This window comes from Python bivittatus, unplaced genomic scaffold (assembly GCF_059951505.1).
Source record: "Python bivittatus isolate LINGU-HERP-01145 unplaced genomic scaffold, Pbiv_v1 ctg000080_np1212, whole genome shotgun sequence".
In the NCBI taxonomy this organism is placed as follows: domain Eukaryota; kingdom Metazoa; phylum Chordata; class Lepidosauria; order Squamata; family Pythonidae; genus Python; species Python bivittatus.
Window position 1 is genome coordinate 14,440,837 of NW_028277035.1, and position 17,983 is coordinate 14,458,819.

Here is a 17,983-nt window from a genome sequence, read left to right on the forward strand (position 1 = left end):
ACTGCTTGGACAAGTCACTGCAGTTTTTTTCGCAAGGTTTTTTGGAAGTGGTTTGCCCTTGCCTGCTTCCTATGGCTGAGACAAAGGGACTGGCCCAAAGTCACCTAGCTGGCTTCGTGCCTAAGGTGGGACTTGAACTCCCAGTTTCTAGCCTGATGCCTTAACCGCTACACCAAACAAGCTCTCAGTATGGCCAATAGAAAACCCTTTTAGATATTGCATCTCAAGGATTTATCTCAGCCTAATGCTGATGCAGCAAATTAGTTCAGACTTAAGGTTGGTTAGTTTCTTATTGGAGATAGCAGCCAACTTGGGATGTGCAAGGGAGGGGCAGCACTTGCTGATGTTGATATCTATAGGACCTATTGAGAAGAGTCATAGTTAACACTCCTTGAGGCCTTTTCTCACTGCTGAGTGCTATTCCCCCCATCCTTGAGTCTGCAGAAAACTATGCTGACATGAACCTGGCTGTCAGTATTGCTGCCTACCTCAGTTGCCTCTGTTCCCAGTCATTGTCCAGTCACCTGATTTCCCTCCAGTGAATGAAAAAGCCTAACAATTTTATACACCCTGAAGCTGCTCTTGGATGATATTGGAATAAGGGAGATGATGCTACTTTAAAGGATGTCCAAGCCTGCCCCTCTCATGGGCTCGGGACAAGAATGGCCAAATAAACAAACAAAGAAACAAACAGGTTGCCAGGGCATATTTATAGTAGGATTAAGCACAAACGGGAAGACTTTAGATCTGGGTACCTCCTGTTATTCTTCATTTGGCAAACTCTTGCTTCTTTGCCGATCATTGAACAGAAGAAAGGATGAAACAGATAGGATATTGCTGAGAAATAGAAGGTCAGTGAGAGAGGTTTAGGAAGACTGAAGCAAATGGAAAGTATCCGTTTTAATGAGGAATGTTAACCATGCCCTTGTTCACAGAAGATAACATAGCTGTGTTGTGGGAAACGGCTTTGGGAAAAGATGTATGAGGTGATCAAATATTTCATGCTTTATGTTTGGGATCAGACATTCTAGTTTACTTCCATAACTGTCAGTTTCATATATTCTAAGACAGGATAGAGGGATAAAACCTGGAGCAAGTTTGAGTTCCAGTTACACCAGTGAACAGTATTCATTCCTACTTTTGCTTATCAGTGTTTTTTTGAACAACTGGCCTAGGTGTCATACTTGAGAAGAACATAATATTTTAAAATTAGATAAAGAAAATAGTGCTAGTAATGAATATAATAGCATATTTACATTTACTTCTGAGCTATTCATAATCCCAAATAACATTTTCAGTTTTTGCAAGAACATCAAGTATTATTTCCACACAGCTGGAGCAATGTATTATTTCATTTTTCACATAAAATGTACAGCTAAATGTTAATATATGAATTTCTTTGTCTTTCCGCAATCACTGCTTACATACAGAAATGAAAACAAAATATGAGATATCATGAAAGTCTTGAACATCTCTTTGAACAGTACAAAGAATCAAGAGCTGAAAGTGAATCAGAGGAAGAACCAAAAAGCGGAACATTCTTTTGACATATTCACAAATTCTCAAAAATAATGAGGTCCTAGAAAAGACTTTTTCAACATGTGCCCATCAGATGTGTTGGACCACATCTCTGTCTGCAGCCAATATGGCACGCTGGCTGAGGAAAATCAGAGTGCAGTTCTGGAGGATACTGGATGGGAGAAAGTTGTGCTAGTCTTATACTTAAGTTTTTTTGTCCAATATCACTGGCTGGGAAAAATCCAAGTACACGTATTGCACAGCAAAATATGTAGATAACAAAGCATGCAGGAATAGAATACTGGTAAGGCAGTTTATTCATGCCTAAGCTTAAAGTATATTCATACCTATTAATTTCTCCACATCTAAACTTAGAATTCCAGCATAACATCATGAATATTCCAGAGGGAAAAAAACAACACTCTCCTCTTTTTTTATTCTGGCCTCACTGCATAGCCACCTGCCCTGAAAGTATATAAATGAAGAAAAGCTACAGTTCCCAATCATTGCTAGATTTTCATCTATCATACCATGAGAGATAGAGTATTCTAATAAGTAGTTGCAAGAAACCAAATCTCTTTGCTGTAACCTTATCACCTATCTAAACTGTCACTGACATAATTAACATATTTTGGACACATTGTACAGAGGTTTGGCTCTCTTGAAAAGTCTATAATGCTGGGAAAGATGGAAAAGAAAGAGGTGACCAGCAGCAAGGTGGATGGACTCAATTACAGTGGAGAAGGATGAACTGTTGGAAAACCTTGGGGACAGATCATCTTACATGGTCACTAAGAGCTGATATTGACTTGATGGCACATATTCAGTATGTGACCTGGAGGTTGATGGGAACTACCTTTCTCAAGATCTGCATCAGAATCTAGCTCTCAAAATTATTCTAGAGAAGAATATGCAGTTAAAGCCTCATGAAACAAGGATCTACAAAGGTGGCCTTGAGTACATTGTGCTTTACCTCCTAGAGTTTCATTATAGTGCTGATATGGAAACATATTCCCTTGTAAATTTGTACAATTGATTCATAATAATGTAGAGGACAGATTGTAGCTGGTCTTAGCAACTCATCAATTGTAAATATTAGTTCTTAACATTAAGTTATATTAATATATTTAATACTAGGTAACAATCTTATAATAGTGCCATTGCCTATAATTTATTAAAGAACAGAGAGAGAGAATGACTGAAATAGTTACCAAACATATGAGATCATAAAAAAGGCAAACTCCTTCTAAGTTGATCGCTTGAGAACATCTCACAACTGCCCAACTGTCAAAACAACAGAATCTTGGAATACCCAGGAGAAGCCTTCTATGTTGCTTAAAGGTAAGTCACCATGCATGCCAACAGCAGGGATGGTTAGCCAGGATATGCTTATCTTTGTTCATATGCTTACAAGTAATAGTGAAATCTTTTCAATATGCTTGAAAGATTGTAGGAAGAAAGTACAGCTCACCACAAAGAAGAAAATATGGAACACGTCATTTGCTGAGATCATAGCACTTCATATAAGAATATGAATAATGGACACAAGGTTCCATATTTTGGAATTTAAGTGCTTTGTTGTAGGATTCTGCAGCCTCCAAAAGGATGTACTGATGTATTAGCCAGCCAGCTAAAAGCTTGAAAAATATAAGTTTTAAAGAGACAATTGTAGCTTTATCACACACACACACACACACACACACATATACAGTATATATATATATATGTGTATATATATATATACATACACACACACACACACACACATATATATATATATATATATACACACATACACACACACATACACACACACACGCAAATTCTTCCACTGTAAAAGTTAACATGCCACCTCTAGTGTGTGGGGAACAATGTTCCCCTGCCTCAATCTTGATTCACCAGTAATGCATCATTAATGGCACACTTCAAAGAGCCCCAGGAAATGTGAGAGAAGCAATAGGCTTTATATGTTTACAGAAGATACAAACTTCCAGAGCTTAGACATGCAAATGGAAAGCCATCTGATGTTTTAGTCATTTGCAACTGCACATAAAGAACATGTGCTAAAACACTCCTTTAGTTGTGTTTTGAAAAGAGCTTGAATTCATTCAGAATTCTATATCTGGGTCAGCATCTTGTACACAGGAAGGTAAAGATGGCATTAATTGTTTAATTTCTGGGTGGCCTTGTGCAGTGAGCACTATTGTGAAATTTCAGAATGATAGGAGGTCATTTGCCTGATACTTTGCTGACTTTCTGCTCTTCTTTTCTTTCCTTACCAAGTAATTTCAGTTTAGATTTGCAAGAACTGTCAGGATAAAATATCAGTACATATAAAAATCTACCAAAATATATTCAGTTTATTTTGTGCCTGACTGAAATTGTTCATCTTTCAAAGAAGACACTGTTTGTTTTGAGCTCAGATCATAAAGCCTTACACCTTTTTCCACTGCCATCATCCTCCAGCTATATAGATTTTATTTGGGTAGATGTATACGTTATTTACTTGGGAGGATTTCTTATCATGCTTCTGGGCAGAGACATATATGCCTTTCTGCCTGACAATAGGTTTTGAGGTCAACTGACAAGAAGCAGAAACATGCCAGTTTATTCCTTCAGTAAGAAACTCACATCTAGTTATATTTTACTATAAAATATTACAAAGCCATAGGCAAATTTGAGCTCGGTCAGTTATCTGCTTGAGTTCCAGTGTCTGCAGACCAGACAAAAGTGATCAAAGTCTTCCTGGATTTAGAATTCTCCCTTTTATACATGGAAGGATGTGGGAGCCATCAGACGTTTTCCTCACAGGACTCTGCATCATTTCTCACGCACGTCCCATCTTCATATGGTAGAAAACAATTTTCATCTATTTTGCAATTGTTCTGTTACTTTTCTCCTGCTTGCTTTGTTTTGATCAATATTTAGCCTGATGAAAATGGTGAGACAGTTTGGAACATTGTCCTTAACTTTGTGGCATTTTGGTAGATTTAGCAAAGGCTCAAGGTTACCAACTATAGTTTATTGTTTTTTTCCCTTCTTACTGACTTAATTTGGGCACTTCTACAGGACTTTATCCCACCCCAGAGCTACTGCCAGATACAGAATAACAAAATCCCGCTCCACCCAAAAAGGAAGTAAAATGAATTCCTACTGCCTGCACCCGTTAATGTCTTTTGGTACAGGTATAGTATTTGTGTGCACGTTTCCGGTGGTATGCAAAAACAGGAGAAGCTTGAGGAGGAAAGGAAGACTGTAAAAAACATCAACAAAAGCAAAGAAATCTCTCAAAGGTTTCCCAGCCATTTGACAATATTCCTCCATGTGTTTGAGTTGGGAAGGTATGAAATGCAAGCATTTTGACAATTTTGCAATTAGGTGCTTTTCCCAGTAGTTATGTCCATGGGATGGGGACAGATAGAGGCAAGTTTTATACAATGTATACATGAAGAGACATGACTCAGGAGCAGGATCCTGAACTTCTGTGGTGGGGAAGGGGAGAGAGTAGTGGCTAGATTGAGCAGAAGTCAGGAGAAATGGTGAGACAAGCATTTCTACCAATGGAAAAATGGATCACTGACAAGGTCTGCAGAGTCGTAGTGGCTCAAAAGAAAAGATAAACTTTTCGGTGGTTTTCAATAAACCAGAGCAGAGAGCTCCTAGTATTTTGCCAAAAATCAGCGCTAACACTTAGAATCCTCTTAAATCTCCCACTACCCCCACCCATTGTAGGGTTCAAGGCATATTTGCACAAACTGAATTCATTATGTTGGACTAGATAGTTTGAAATGATCTTGTTTCTTGCTTTTTGGTATTGATATAATAGTTAACCACTGTTAAATTAATGCAGTATTTACACAGCACAGCACATACACTAGAGATGCTCACTCTAGAGATACGAAATGCAAACCCCACATTTGGTAACAGGACAAAGATTACTGTAGATGTTGTACAGTGACCTAATATGGTATGACAAATATGAAACATGATTTCAAAGCACATTATGGTATCCTGAATGCCTTGTTCAACCCCAGGCTTCTTAAATGTGGCTTCGTCTCTAAGACTGGCAGGTCCTGCTGACAAGGTTTACTTTGTGGCGATATAGATGACTTTTATTCAGATATCTGAAATTTGAATGAAACCTGTCCCAGAAACTTGTCACACTCCTCTTCATTTCTTAAGTTTTCTGCTCCCATGACCTTGAATTCAGTTGTACCTTGGTACTGATTGTGTTAAATGCTAGTTGAAAAGCCACTAGTGGTTCTAAGTAATTAGGATGTAAACATTTTCCACAGCATGGGAAATACATAAAATCAGTTGTACTATTAACAGGAAAATAAGTTATTGTAGCCTTGTACAATTCCTTAGAATTACACTTTGTAAATGGCTTTTCAATAGGTTTTAATCCAATTATTCTTTTAATTTTTATAATAACACATGGCGTTCCTTGTCATAACTAGAGTTTTCATCCTGTAGTTCAGAGCATGGTACTGTGATATCCTGATTTAAATTGGCCTGCTGGTTTATTTAAAGAATTCTGGTTAAAGAACTTCTCTGGAAAAAATGAAGTGTTTCTAGTTTGCTTTGATTCATTATATGTTCCTAGGCATTTATGAAGGGCTTCACAACATGGCTATAACTTCCTGAGTCATTTTTGTTTATTGAAAATTCCAGTGAAGCTTCTGGTTTTGGTGAAATCATAAACCCTGGATTAGAAATCTGGCCATGATATGCAAGTATATTATTATCTAATGTCTGAAGCATTACCTACAGTGTGAATGAAAAACCTGCAGCTGAGAAGCCATAGAAGACAAGATGAACTAGCAAAGTTAAGCCCCAGCTCTTGGTTGTGCACCCCCAGAAACTCTCTGCTGTTTCAGGAGAGATAAATTGTCACTCTCTGGCCTCAGCCTAGCAGAAGGTTTTCTTCCTTCCTTGGCCAGAGCAGCAGAGCAAAAATGTGAATGAGAGATGGGCAAGAGGAAGTGTCTGCTTCCCAGGCATCCAAGTGGTGATTGTAGTGGTTCTTTGACAAACAAGAACATTTCTTCCAAACTGCTAAGTAAATATCCTCCGGGTACCTGGCAGGAGAGTAAAAGAGAGGAAAGGAAAGAGCAGAGAGCTCCCAAAACAAATGACATCTTGAAATTAATCTGGTCTGGATCTGATCCTGAAGTGCTGTAAAATACAGATGTGCAGGTTTACTACAGTAACCTACAATATTTATGTACATTGCTTCCATACAGCTATTCATGAGAGTATCTATCAACCACAGTGGCTTGTAAAGAAAAAAATGAACAAACAAAAAACTGTGTGTGTCATAAGAAATCATCGGGGAATATGGTCATCTAGAGCTTCCAAAATAATGCTTTGCTATTGAACTGTTAAGCAACAAACTATTTCTCTGGGTCAATCCAGGTCAAGAGGATAGCAGTTGGTTGGCTATCCCTTACTTTTGGGTATTTCCAAACAGAATGTTTTAAGGCAAATTAAAAATAAATTCTCAGTGATGGAAAGAGAATAGGGATTAATAAAATTAAAACTTTTAAAAATTGGAATAAATCTAAATTAATGTAGCCCTGTTTTACTATCTTGCTATTGTACTATTGTAATCTGCAGCATTAACATATTATTACAGTATAAAATCATACCATTAATTCTATTTTGCATGTGGGTACTAGCATACATGGAGTGAGAATCTAACACCCCTTTCTCAGGAGAGATTTAGATCAAGCCATTGTTACAGGATTCCAGTTATAACATCCACCCTATAATGCTTTGCTAACCATCATATAATCAGATCCTAATGAAACAGGGTCACGTATAGGGAGATCTATGGCACATTTGATTCTTTAGACATGTTTTTAAACTAATTCTCTATTTACTTATATATTTGGTTTGAGAACCAAATACCAGCTGTACTCGTTCATAGGATAAAGGAGATGTTCAGGGAAAATGGAATACTTGTGAATATTTGTAACTTTTTAGTAGTCACACGGAAAGCCAGTTTGGTGTAGTAGTTAAGGCATCAGACTAGAAACTGGGAGACTATGAGTTCTAGTCCTGCCTAGGCGCAAAGCCAGCTGGGTGACTTTGGGCCAATCACTTTGTCTCAGCCCTAGGAAGGAGGCAATGGCAAACCACTTCTGAAAAATTTTGCTAAGAAAACTGCAGGGACTTGTCCAGGCAGTCTCTGAGAATTGGACATGATTGAATGAATTAAAAAAAAAAAGTAACACTACATTTTTTTAGCACATCAGATCCTTTTGATGTTATTAAGGACATGCACAGTGATCAAGAGGAATTTTATGTAGTGGTGTTCTGATTTTAGGGGAGAGACCACATAGTTCTAGCAATGGAGCACATGCTTTACAGCAGAAGATTTCCAGAGACATCTCTGGCTTCCCTGATTAAAGATAGCATTGTTGAAAAGGACATTCCTGAAACTCTCAGAGGCAATTGTCCTTCCATGCAGGCAATCAGAAACTAGGCAGATAAATTCAGTTTTACTTTAAGTAATAGCTGACTATCATTTACAGCGCAACGTAGGCATCTCTTTCTGCTCTAAAGAAGGAACATCAGTGTTGGTTGGTATAGGGTAACAATTCTTTGTTTTGTGTTTTGCAGAAAAGGACACTGATAGTAATCATAGCAATATGTATATTGAGGACCGCACAAGACTTCCCTTTCAAATAATGGAATCATATACTTCAATAAAAAAAATTTCTTCCCTTCCCTCTCTTTTATAAATCATTTGTGAATATATGTCTGTGGAAAAGAATGATTCTTTAACCATCTGCACTATCTGAGACAAAGAAACCCAAAGGTTTAGACTAATTATATAAATATTGCAGGAGCTTTGGGCCACTGTCCACTTAGGTCTGCTTTTGCAGCTGAAGGACTTTGCACAGATCAACATAATTTTTCATGCTCTCGTCTCCCATTAGGTTTGTTGGGGTTGGCAGTCTCCCCTATATTTCATTGAGATCATCCTGATCAGCGTATATCAGAAAGCCAGTGAAGAGGCTATCTGTCCAGTAGGGATCATAGAACAGCCCATTCTGTTCTGAGTAAAATATCTGCAGCCAGACCTCATCCTTCTGCTTCAGGGAAAGGATTGTCGATCCAGAAGCAACGTCATGGTTCCCGGTGTTGGCATCAAATGTTTTTATTCTGTACTGACCATTGTACACCAGCCCAATAGCCAAGTGTTTATTGGCCAGCGTGATATCGTAAGTGAAATAATAGATGCCGGGGATGCTGCATATAAATTTCCCACTGGAAGCGTTGTAATTTCCACCTTCATTCATGAGGATCCTGTCAAATTTGATTGGCAACCTCTCTTTTGGGTAACTTTTGGTCACGGCAACAGAGAAAGCTGCCTTGGCTTTCTTGGCCCTGCAGTTGCAAGGGCCAGACATCCCAGAGTCTCCACGGGCTCCTCTGGGCCCTTTCTTTCCAGACCCTCCACTTTTTCCAGGGTTTCCCTTGGTGCCTTTTAGACCACGGAGACCAGCTTTGCCAATGGCTCCTGGTTTCCCTTTTGGTCCTGGTTGGCCTGGATTTCCTGTCCTGCCTTGGGTACCTGTGAGAAAACACAACCTCAGTGAGTGATCATACAAGGGACTTGTGTTTCTGTGCTTTTGGACATAGCAACCAGAGGACCGAAACTGGCTCTGCAACCCAGGAAGCATTAAAAAAAGCGCTCTCTGTTACCTAGATTGCACCCACTGGGAGATTTTGAACTGCACTGTTTAACTGTACCCCCATCTCTCGTCCTGGTCCCTCTGTTAGAAAATGTAGATGAGAAAATATATTTTCTTCTAGATAGGTATTGGAGAGAAAAACAAGGATTCACACATCCTGCAAAGCCATAATACAGTTCGTTTTGTTCAGGGCTTGGCATGATATCTAAACTATTACTGTATGTGTAAACAAGACCACTGCAACTTGTTGAACAAACCGTGGTTTTAGAATTCTGGCTTAGTGTTATGTGGGAATGGAGTCAATATCTCCAGCACAAAGATACTACATAAGAAGCAATATGTATGTTAGAATCACCAATTGAATTATTGTTCATATTTGCAGTTACTCCTCCCTGTTTGTATGCTAAATACAGGGTTGGATCAGAGTTTTGCTGCAAATGGAAACATCCCAAGTGAAATTCCATTCAGAAATTTCCACTCTCTAAAAGGGGGTTGGGTGGGAAGACATTTTTGCCAATTCTGCTTTCCACACACCCTCATTGTTCTGAAAACTCTGTCAATCTTCTGGAGGAGATTTTTTAATGGGGAAAGAGGTAATTGGTAAAAATCATGTCCCCTTTCTTCTAGCAATACAAAACTCCATGAAATTCAAAGTCCCCTCTAAGTGGAGAGCTTGTAGGAGGAGCACCATGTTAATCTATGGTAGCCAGAAGTCAGGAGGAGTCTGGTAGCATCTTTTCAGAGAAACAAATTTTATTAAAAGGCATACTCTTTTAATAAAGGTTACATTTAGGCATTTTGGAAAAAAAAAATTTGCCAGCACAATTGAGTGAGAGATTGCTGAACCGCATCAAAAGGTTTCAAGCTATCTCAGAAGTTCTCAACAAATATAATGGGGTTTTAACACATCACACTTGTTAATTGATAAGGGACTTGTAATCTGTCCCACATGCAACCTGTATTTCCATAAATACCCTGTTTTCCCTATCTCATCCCAATTTAAATCCTATATCAGTCTAGCTGCTCTGTGCATCTAATAAAGTGAACTGTAGCTCACAAAAAACGTAGGCATTATAACATTTGTTAGTCTGAAAAGGTGATAAAAGGCTACTCCTGGTTTTTGTTAATGGTCTGGAGTCCTGTTGGCAGGAAGCTTATGCTGGATCCAACCCAATGTTAGATAATTTCTATTTATAAAGAAAGTCAGCTGGACAGTACAATTACACCCCAGTTGGGCCTCATCATCCCAGAGACAATGACAGATCTTTCCCCTCTATATCATCTCTGATTAGGTCTAGGAGCCAGAAGGAATATTAACATCTGTGTCCGTTCAGTCAGTTTCATTTAATTTGTATTGTGTTTTTCTACAAAACTTGAGCTGAACTATCTAAAACCTGCTCAACTGATAAAAAGCTTGGTTAAAATTAAAAATGTAGAGCACCTAAAAAGCCTTCTTTGGTCATTTATTTTCTCTCACTCCTTCAAATATTCACCTTGGATAGACTGTTTTTACTTGCTGTTTAAAGGTGAGGAGGAGGATAGCTAGATGGACCTCTCTGGGGAAGGAATTCAAAAGTCACCACTCATCTCATTTCTGATGGAGAAAAGAGTACTTAGAATAGACCATTTGACAGTGATATCTATGTTTTCTTGCCTGGGTTCCTACAATGGGTTGAATGTGAAGTGTGAACTCGTCTATTATGTGCAAAACAAGCCATCATTATTTATTCACAAAACCTTGTTAAAACTTGGATTAGCATGATGTGTGAATCCACCAATAGTTAATTGTGCAATCTACAATCAGTGATTGTAACATCTGTCATGTTGAGGGCCACACCAGCCTTTACGTAGTATGTCAAGCACAATGTTCCCAAACTGAGCAGGTCCCAAACCTGCTTTGGGAAGGCGTTTGGGAGGGTGGGGGGTTAAGCAACATGATAGGTGCCGTAAACAGCTACAAAGCTGCAAAAAAATATTTTGCCTTTTAAATCCCGTTCTCCAAAGGGCCTAAAGTTTTAGACCCAGCTGCTTTGGGAAGGTTTTGGAAGCCATAAAAGAGTAATACTGGTGGGCTGCATGAAGCTTCCGAACAACACTTTTTGCACCTTTTTCATAAGTTATGACTATGGACTTCTGAAATAATAAATTCCAGCAGGATGCCATAATTAACACCTTGGTTGCTTGAATACATTAAAAAATCATGTTCTTCCTTGATTTGATTTTGGAGCACAGGTACTATTTAGGAAGAGCTTGGTGAAGGTAAATGGATTTAGTAATGGCTGATTTAGACTTCCCTGCTCTTTCTGGATTCCTTCTGAAATAGAAAAGCATATTGAAAAGGAAGCCATCTCTTACCTTCTTCCCCTGGCTCTCCTTTCTCTCCATCTTTTCCATCCTGTCCATCTGTTCCTGGGAAACCCATCCTTCCTATATTCCCAGGAGCACCCGGAGCTCCGGGAGCACCTGGAGGTCCTGGTGGTCCTGGGAGACTGCAGATCACTTGCTTGGAACTTTTCTGGAGTTCTGCTTTTACAAAGCTACTGAGAAATTGATTAGCCATACAGGGAGTAATCCAGACAACCAGAACAAGGAAGATCATGGTGATACCTGCAAGAAATGAAACAGAAGCAGTTATGGATGCATGTTGCAAGAAGCAGCCAGGACTGGCAGGAGAATTACAAAAATTGAATATGTTATGTAACTAACATTTATGGCTGGGGCTCAGAGGAATGCATTTTAAAATCTTTTCAGAGGGGCGTCTTTGATAGACTGCTGCAGAAAACACATTTACACACAGAAGCACCTCAAGACTATCAGATCTATTGTGGCAGGAGCTTTTGTGTACAGTACTAGAGCCCACATAAGCAGACACATGCAATGTTACAGGAGTTAGAAGTATACATTTACCCATAGTTGATGGGAAATTATAAGCAGCAAAATGAAATGAAGGAAATAAAGGAAGTGAAAATTATTTTATTAATAGTGGTCATTTCCCAAGCAATTGTTAAGTGGTAACACACACATACACATTCTATTGGAGAGCCGATTCATACAAATAGTGGGATTTTTTTCTTTAGCAAGACTATTTTTCAAGCCACAAGACATAAAGTAGAAATTTAAATGGGAAATAATAATAATAATAATAATAATAATAATAATAAAAAATAAAAAAATATCCTGAAATGGTGTTGTCAAACTAGATCTGGGGAGAGGGGAGCAGCAGAGTTGGCATCTGAGTCTGACACAAGATTTATTTTTTTTGTTTTAGGTTGGGTAACCGTAAGCAAATATACAGCTTTATGCAAGCAAGAAGAAAATTGCATTGGCCTGGGAGTGATCATTGAAATATGTTAGAGTAGTTTTAGATGGGAACAGTAGGTAACTAAAAATATTCTTCTTCTTCTTCTTCTTCTGTTGTTGTTGTTGTTCACTCGTTAAGTCGTGTCCGACTCTTCGTGACCCCATGAACCATATCGTGCCAGGCCTTCCTGTCCTTCGTTGCCTCCTTGAGTTTGCTCAGTCTCATGCTCATTGCTTCAGTGATCCTATCTAACCATCTCATCCTCTGCTGTCCTCTCCTCCTTTTGCCTTCAATCCTTCCCAGTATTAGGGTCTTTTCCAAACAGTCCTCTCTTTGCATTAGGTGACCAAAGTATCTGAGCTTGAGCTTCATTATCAATCCTTCCAATGAGCAGTCAGGGTTGATTTCCTTTAAGATTGACTGGTTTGACCTCCTAGCAGTCCAGGGGACTCTTAAGAGTCTTCTCCAGCACCACAGTTCAAAGGCATCAATAGAAGGTTTGTTCCTGGTTGTTAATCTGATACGATTTTTTCCACACTTTTTCTAGTGAGTACTGCAGCCTGAGAACTCAGATATATCAGAGAATGTCACTGTCAACAAAAGATTTTGTGGAATGTTCTCAGTGGGAGGCAAAAGATTTTAAAGTATGCATAGGTGTCTGAAAATGTTGATGTGAGATCTGCTTTTGTTTCTGGAATTAACACTTCCTATTCTGAAGGAGTGGATCATCCAGGAGACAGATTTGATCTGGCAAGCCCTGCCCTTGTAGAAGGATCTAAGGAACTAGATGCCGCTATTTCAAGGAGAGGTGGAGATGGAGTCTTTTCTGAGAGAGTCAGGAAAGATGAGGAGGGGAGTACAGAAGAAGTGGACTGATGGAGACCCAGGAAGGCAGGGCAAAATATCAGAGTGGAATTGCAGAAAAGGGAATTGCAGGGGCAGCTTATATTCAGGACACTTAGGTGCTCAGGCAGCCACTTCTATGTTATTCCAACCATGAATGACATGTATGTATCGCAAGGCTGCCATGGTTTTGCTGCACTTGGGCAAATACCACCTCTCTTTGACCACTATCTTAGTGGTAAGGATCTTCAGGGAGAACTTTTTAAAATCATTGCATCCCTTTGTGGGCAAAAGGATTGCTTTCTCCTTTGTACATTTTAAATGCTGGGAGCCTTATACCATATTTCTGAAAGTATCTGCTCTGAAGTTCCTGCAGGTAAGGAAGTGCAGCTTGAAAAGAAGAGGTGGTGGAGGGTTGATCACTCTGGGGCTTCCGTACATGGAGACGGAGCGATCTGAGCTGGGGCCACTTCTTGTGTTCCCCCAACTTCTGGAGTTGGAGCAGTTGTTGACCAGCTCCAGGGTAATATTGCAGGGGCAGTTCTGCAGGGTTTCTCTGGAGTGGTGGGGCACACGGATTCCCATTGGTGGGAGCTTCTGCCCTCTCTAATCCTGGATTTCCTTCTTTCAGTTGCATCAGTGAAACTGATTTTCGTTGCCACGAAAAGACACCCTAGAAGGGAAGAGCAGAGAATATTTCCCTTTAGTCAGCGAGAGGGAGCACTGACCATGGGAAGGGCGAGAACATTTGCTTAAGGCATGAAAACTTTGCTTACAACTTGGAGTGGCGAAGCCAGTGACTACCCGGTAGAAGGAGCCTCTGAGTGCAGATCTCGGTTGTAAGAGAAATAGAGAGATAGAGATACAGAGATATACGTGTGTGTGTGTGACAGAGAAAGAGAGAGAGTTCTCACATTTTAAAAAGAAAAATGCATTTGAAAAATTTGAAATGCATTTTTTTCTGCCCCTAGTTAAAGGGAGGAGATTTAAGTTCAAACCACAAAATGTAAAAGCAGGCTATCACCACTTCCTAGAATAGCCTTAGATCGGGGGAGGTTAGGAATGATAGAAAGAGTCTGTATGTCTTCAAGGAAAGGCAGAAACGGAGATCAAACACACATTTTCTGATGGGTTTCTTCACTGCAAATTGCTTGCTGGAGAAATGTGTTATGAATTATTTTTGTGTAAAGGATTCCACTATTTTTAAATATATATAATTAAGACCACACAGGAGAGGGGGAAACTGAAAGAGAGAGAAATGCTTAAATGACTCTCTGAAAATGCTTTTTGTTTTAGCCTAGTCCCCAATATTTTCCTCTATTCCATGTTGTACACCCTGAGCTAGTGGAAAATAATACAGGGGGATGCCAGCTCCCCCCCTTCTATTCTATAGTATAGTAGCTCTCTTGGGTGCCTTCAGAATCAATCACAGAATTCCAATAAACATCAGCCAATACTGATGATGAATTCAAACACAAAACGTGCCAGATAGAACCTAGAATAAGAAAGAAAATAGCTCGGAACACATGCAGAAGTTTTTCCTATGGCTCCCAAAGAATGATAACCTATGTGTATGCTTTGAGTGAGAAAGGAGAACAAACAGGTTACAGTCTTTATTTTAAAGCACCAGGTATTTTACTGTTCCAATTTTACTTTTAGTTTGTATTAATTTTTACTATTGTAATTATAATCTTTAATAAAATTACTTGAAAATAAAAGTAGTGTTTTATGAGTTGTGCTGGCTCAAGCAGTGCTGTCTGGTTTGCCTTTGGTTATTCATCTCATTTTGGGCAAACACTACTACTCCAGTTGGTTCCTGGGCACTCTTCCCCTTCCCTCTGATTGCTGGTTGCTGCCCTCCATATGGGCATTTTGTCCTGGGCTGCTGGGCTGTCTGTCCTCTTCAGAAGGGATCTTGACTGGTGAAACTTTTTTTTTTTTTTGCTTCTTTCATGACGGAATGGTGAAATGCTGGATGGCTTTCTTTTTTTTTAACAAGTTCACTGGTGGAATGGAGAGAGTGCAGGGTCCCCCAACCCCTCTTCTTTTTTTTAAAGAGATTCACTGCTGGAAGGATGAAACTTTCTTTTCCTTTGAATCCCAGTGAAATCCAGGTCCTTCCTTCCTTCCTTCCTTCCTTCCTTCCTTCCTTCCTTCCTTCCTTCCTTCCTTCCTTCCTTCCTTCCTTCCTTCCGCTAACAAATTTGGAAATTGAAATTGAAATCTGGAAACAGAGGTTTTAAGCTGGTTTCATTTCCAGCTGGTTTTAGGCATAGAAGTCAAGCAGCTTAAGATGGCAGTGTGGAAAAAGCTTTAGAAATAGGTGGGAGAAGATTAAATCAGGAACTAGGGAAAGCTGCAGTTACAGAATCTCTAGAGCACATCCTCCCATTGCCAGTGTTTGATAGTGTGTGAGCTACTCTTGGGCTGGTGTTTCATCTACTGTACTTTCAAGGCCAATTCCCAAACAGGGGCTATCATATTTGGGATGCAGATGTCCAAACACCCACTGGATGGCAGCAAAGAGATAGTTTCTACCTTCAAACATTTCTTTCTTCCCTGCTTTTATCCTTTGTCCTTAGATGAGAAAAATAGTAACTGCTAGGGTTGTGGGGAAACCAAACCTACATCTCCAATGTAAACATATTTAAAACATATTAAATAGCGTCACATCAGTTTTTGGGGAAACTTCAACACTTTTTTTGCAGTGGGGGGGGAGAGACTGGATTTGGGGGTGTATTTTCACAAGTCTCTGGTTTAGCCCCTCCCCCTTCCTTTGAGATGGGGAGGGGAGAAGGAGGAGGCAGGATCTGCCCAAGAGCAGTTAGAAGCTCAAAGTTTGAGAGATTAACCAGTTGAATGGTGAGTACTGTATATGGGAAAAAAAGCATGTCAAATTTGTTGGCAGAAGGTATGGGAAAAGATAAACTCATATTTTTAACGGACTGCAGAGTTTGATTAGTTATGTAAAGCGAAGCTAGCTACTGTTTTTCAACCTTCTGTAGAGCCTCTTTTAGCAGCTAAAGGGAAGCAGATGGATCTTATTAGAAATGAAGCTGCCTTCATTTGTATTATGAAGGACATGTCAAATAAGCCCCCCCCCTTTTTTTTGGTGCCAATTGTCCCCTTAGTTTTATTATCTAGGCACCTAAAATGAATATTTTAGTTCTGGATTAATTTTATCTGTTCTTCAAGAAACAGCAGGGATTTGCATTTTGTGTGTGTGTGTGTGTGTGTGTGTGTGTGGAGGGGTTATATTTGTATTTTAAAAGCAGCTTTTTGGTTGAAACCGGATGAGTTGTTTATGAGAGCACGGAATCTAAGAGGAAGTCTTTGGTGAAGTTCAGTGAGAGACTAATGTGCATATTAAGGACTGTTGTGGCCTCCTCACTCTTATTTTTCCAATTTCAATACTTGGAGCTCAACAGCAGAATTTCACTCTTTGTCACTGAGCATGTGTGACCTTATTCATGGGAGAGTCACACCATTCCTTGGCACTCTATTTGAAATCTTTTTTTTTGCATAAGACACAAAACTTTGCAGCTGCAACATTAAAACTCAGCATTTTTCCACTGTACTTTCTCTCTCCCCACCCATCCCGTCAGTGCCATACAAGCTTAAAGAAATCAAACATTTTAAGGTGGTAATCTCACACATGCTTACTTTAGGAGTAAGTTGCTCATACTCTTAGCTTACATAGGATCTGGCTGAAAGCCCTATTTAGAAAATACTTTAATGAAGTTAAAAAGTAAAATACTACTTACGAGCACCACTTTCTTCAAGCAGCGCCTGACATCCAGTCGGAAATTTGCTGAATCTTAAACAGATGTTCCACAGCCGGACTTTGTTGTCCACTTTTGTTAGAATTGGGAGTTACTGTCACAAAGCACTTACTTTAAATGAAGCGTCTGGAAAGCTTGCCTTCTCAAATGAAGTTTGTTGAAGTGGGTGCCTTGTATTTGCATCCCAGTTTCTTCCAGCAGCTTGTTTTTTTGGCTCAGCTTTGCCAGAGGCATATTTTGATTATTGTGTAATGTGTTTGAGCTTCTGCCTTATGTCACGTGAGGCAGGGAAGAAAACCTTCCACACATGTGGCTAAATACTTGGAGAAATCCCTCATCCCTCTGTTCCAGGCAGAGGCTTCCAAGGATCAGGAGCTACTTGTCGTCTTCCACATGCTACCTGGTGACTCTAGAAGGTTCACCAACACTGCTGGCCAGCTGGTAGCCCTGAATCTAGCCCACAGGTATTTTCTTTCTAACTGGGTTTCTGACAATTTTGCCAAATCTCAGCAAGTGTAGGCACTATATATTTAAGATCAGATTTTGAAGTGCAGAAGCTCAGGGTGAAAAGTACATATATCACTAAGGAAATCTTTCAAATAGTTTTGTGGCAAGTCTCCAAGCCTAACGCACGAATACCTCCGAGAAAGTTTTATTTAAATCAACAAAGCTTTCATTCATAAAACACATACATTTAACAAAAGACCTTTAGCCAGCTGGAATTAATTTTTTTGTTATTAAAAAAACGCAAGCAGTCTTGCATGGAAGTGTTACCCCAAAGCTTAAGTGAAATAAGGCCTCTGTCAAAGAAATGTAGCTCCCAGCCTCTGCTT

General features: G+C 39.5%; 1 protein-coding gene and 1 pseudogene across 4 annotated transcripts; both read right to left on the bottom strand.

The window, feature by feature from the left end:
* Window positions 1–5,618: 5,618 nt before the first annotated feature.
* Window positions 5,619–6,408, bottom strand: LOC112541034 (sodium/potassium-transporting ATPase subunit beta-3 pseudogene; annotated as a pseudogene).
* Window positions 6,409–8,102: 1,694 nt separating this feature from the next.
* C1QTNF2 (C1q and TNF related 2) lies at window positions 8,103–17,387 on the bottom strand. Of its 4 annotated transcripts, none has more exons than XM_088133601.1 (4): window positions 17,263–17,374; window positions 12,608–14,041; window positions 11,580–11,831; window positions 8,103–9,103 (listed from the first exon to the last, which is right to left on the bottom strand). In XM_088133601.1, exons 2-4 carry the CDS (start codon window positions 12,687–12,689, stop codon window positions 8,490–8,492), a joined length of 948 nt encoding a protein of 315 aa, XP_087989727.1. In that variant the 5' UTR covers window positions 12,690–14,041; window positions 17,263–17,374; the 3' UTR covers window positions 8,103–8,489. The 4 variants fall into 4 exon arrangements, with proteins under 4 accessions (XP_087989727.1, XP_087989726.1, XP_007421041.1 ...); XM_088133600.1 differs by having other exon boundaries at window positions 17,133–17,312; XM_007420979.3 differs by lacking the exon at window positions 12,608–14,041 and having other exon boundaries at window positions 17,263–17,387.
* Between the last annotated feature and the right edge of the window lie 596 nt (window positions 17,388–17,983).

What these genes read in the sequence shown, in the direction of transcription:
- C1QTNF2 (XM_088133601.1), bottom strand. Translation starts at nt 12,689, where the DNA reads ATGGGGTCACGAAGAGTCGGACACGACTTAACGAGTGAACAACAACAA. An exon ending in GAAGAAGAAGAATATTTTTA is followed by an intron (nt 11,832 to 12,607) that starts GTTACCTACTGT and finishes CATTTCTTGCAG; the next exon opens with GTATCACCATGATCTTCCTT. An exon ending in AGGAGAGCCAGGGGAAGAAG is followed by an intron (nt 9,104 to 11,579) that starts GTAAGAGATGGC and finishes GTTTTCTCACAG; the next exon opens with GTACCCAAGGCAGGACAGGA.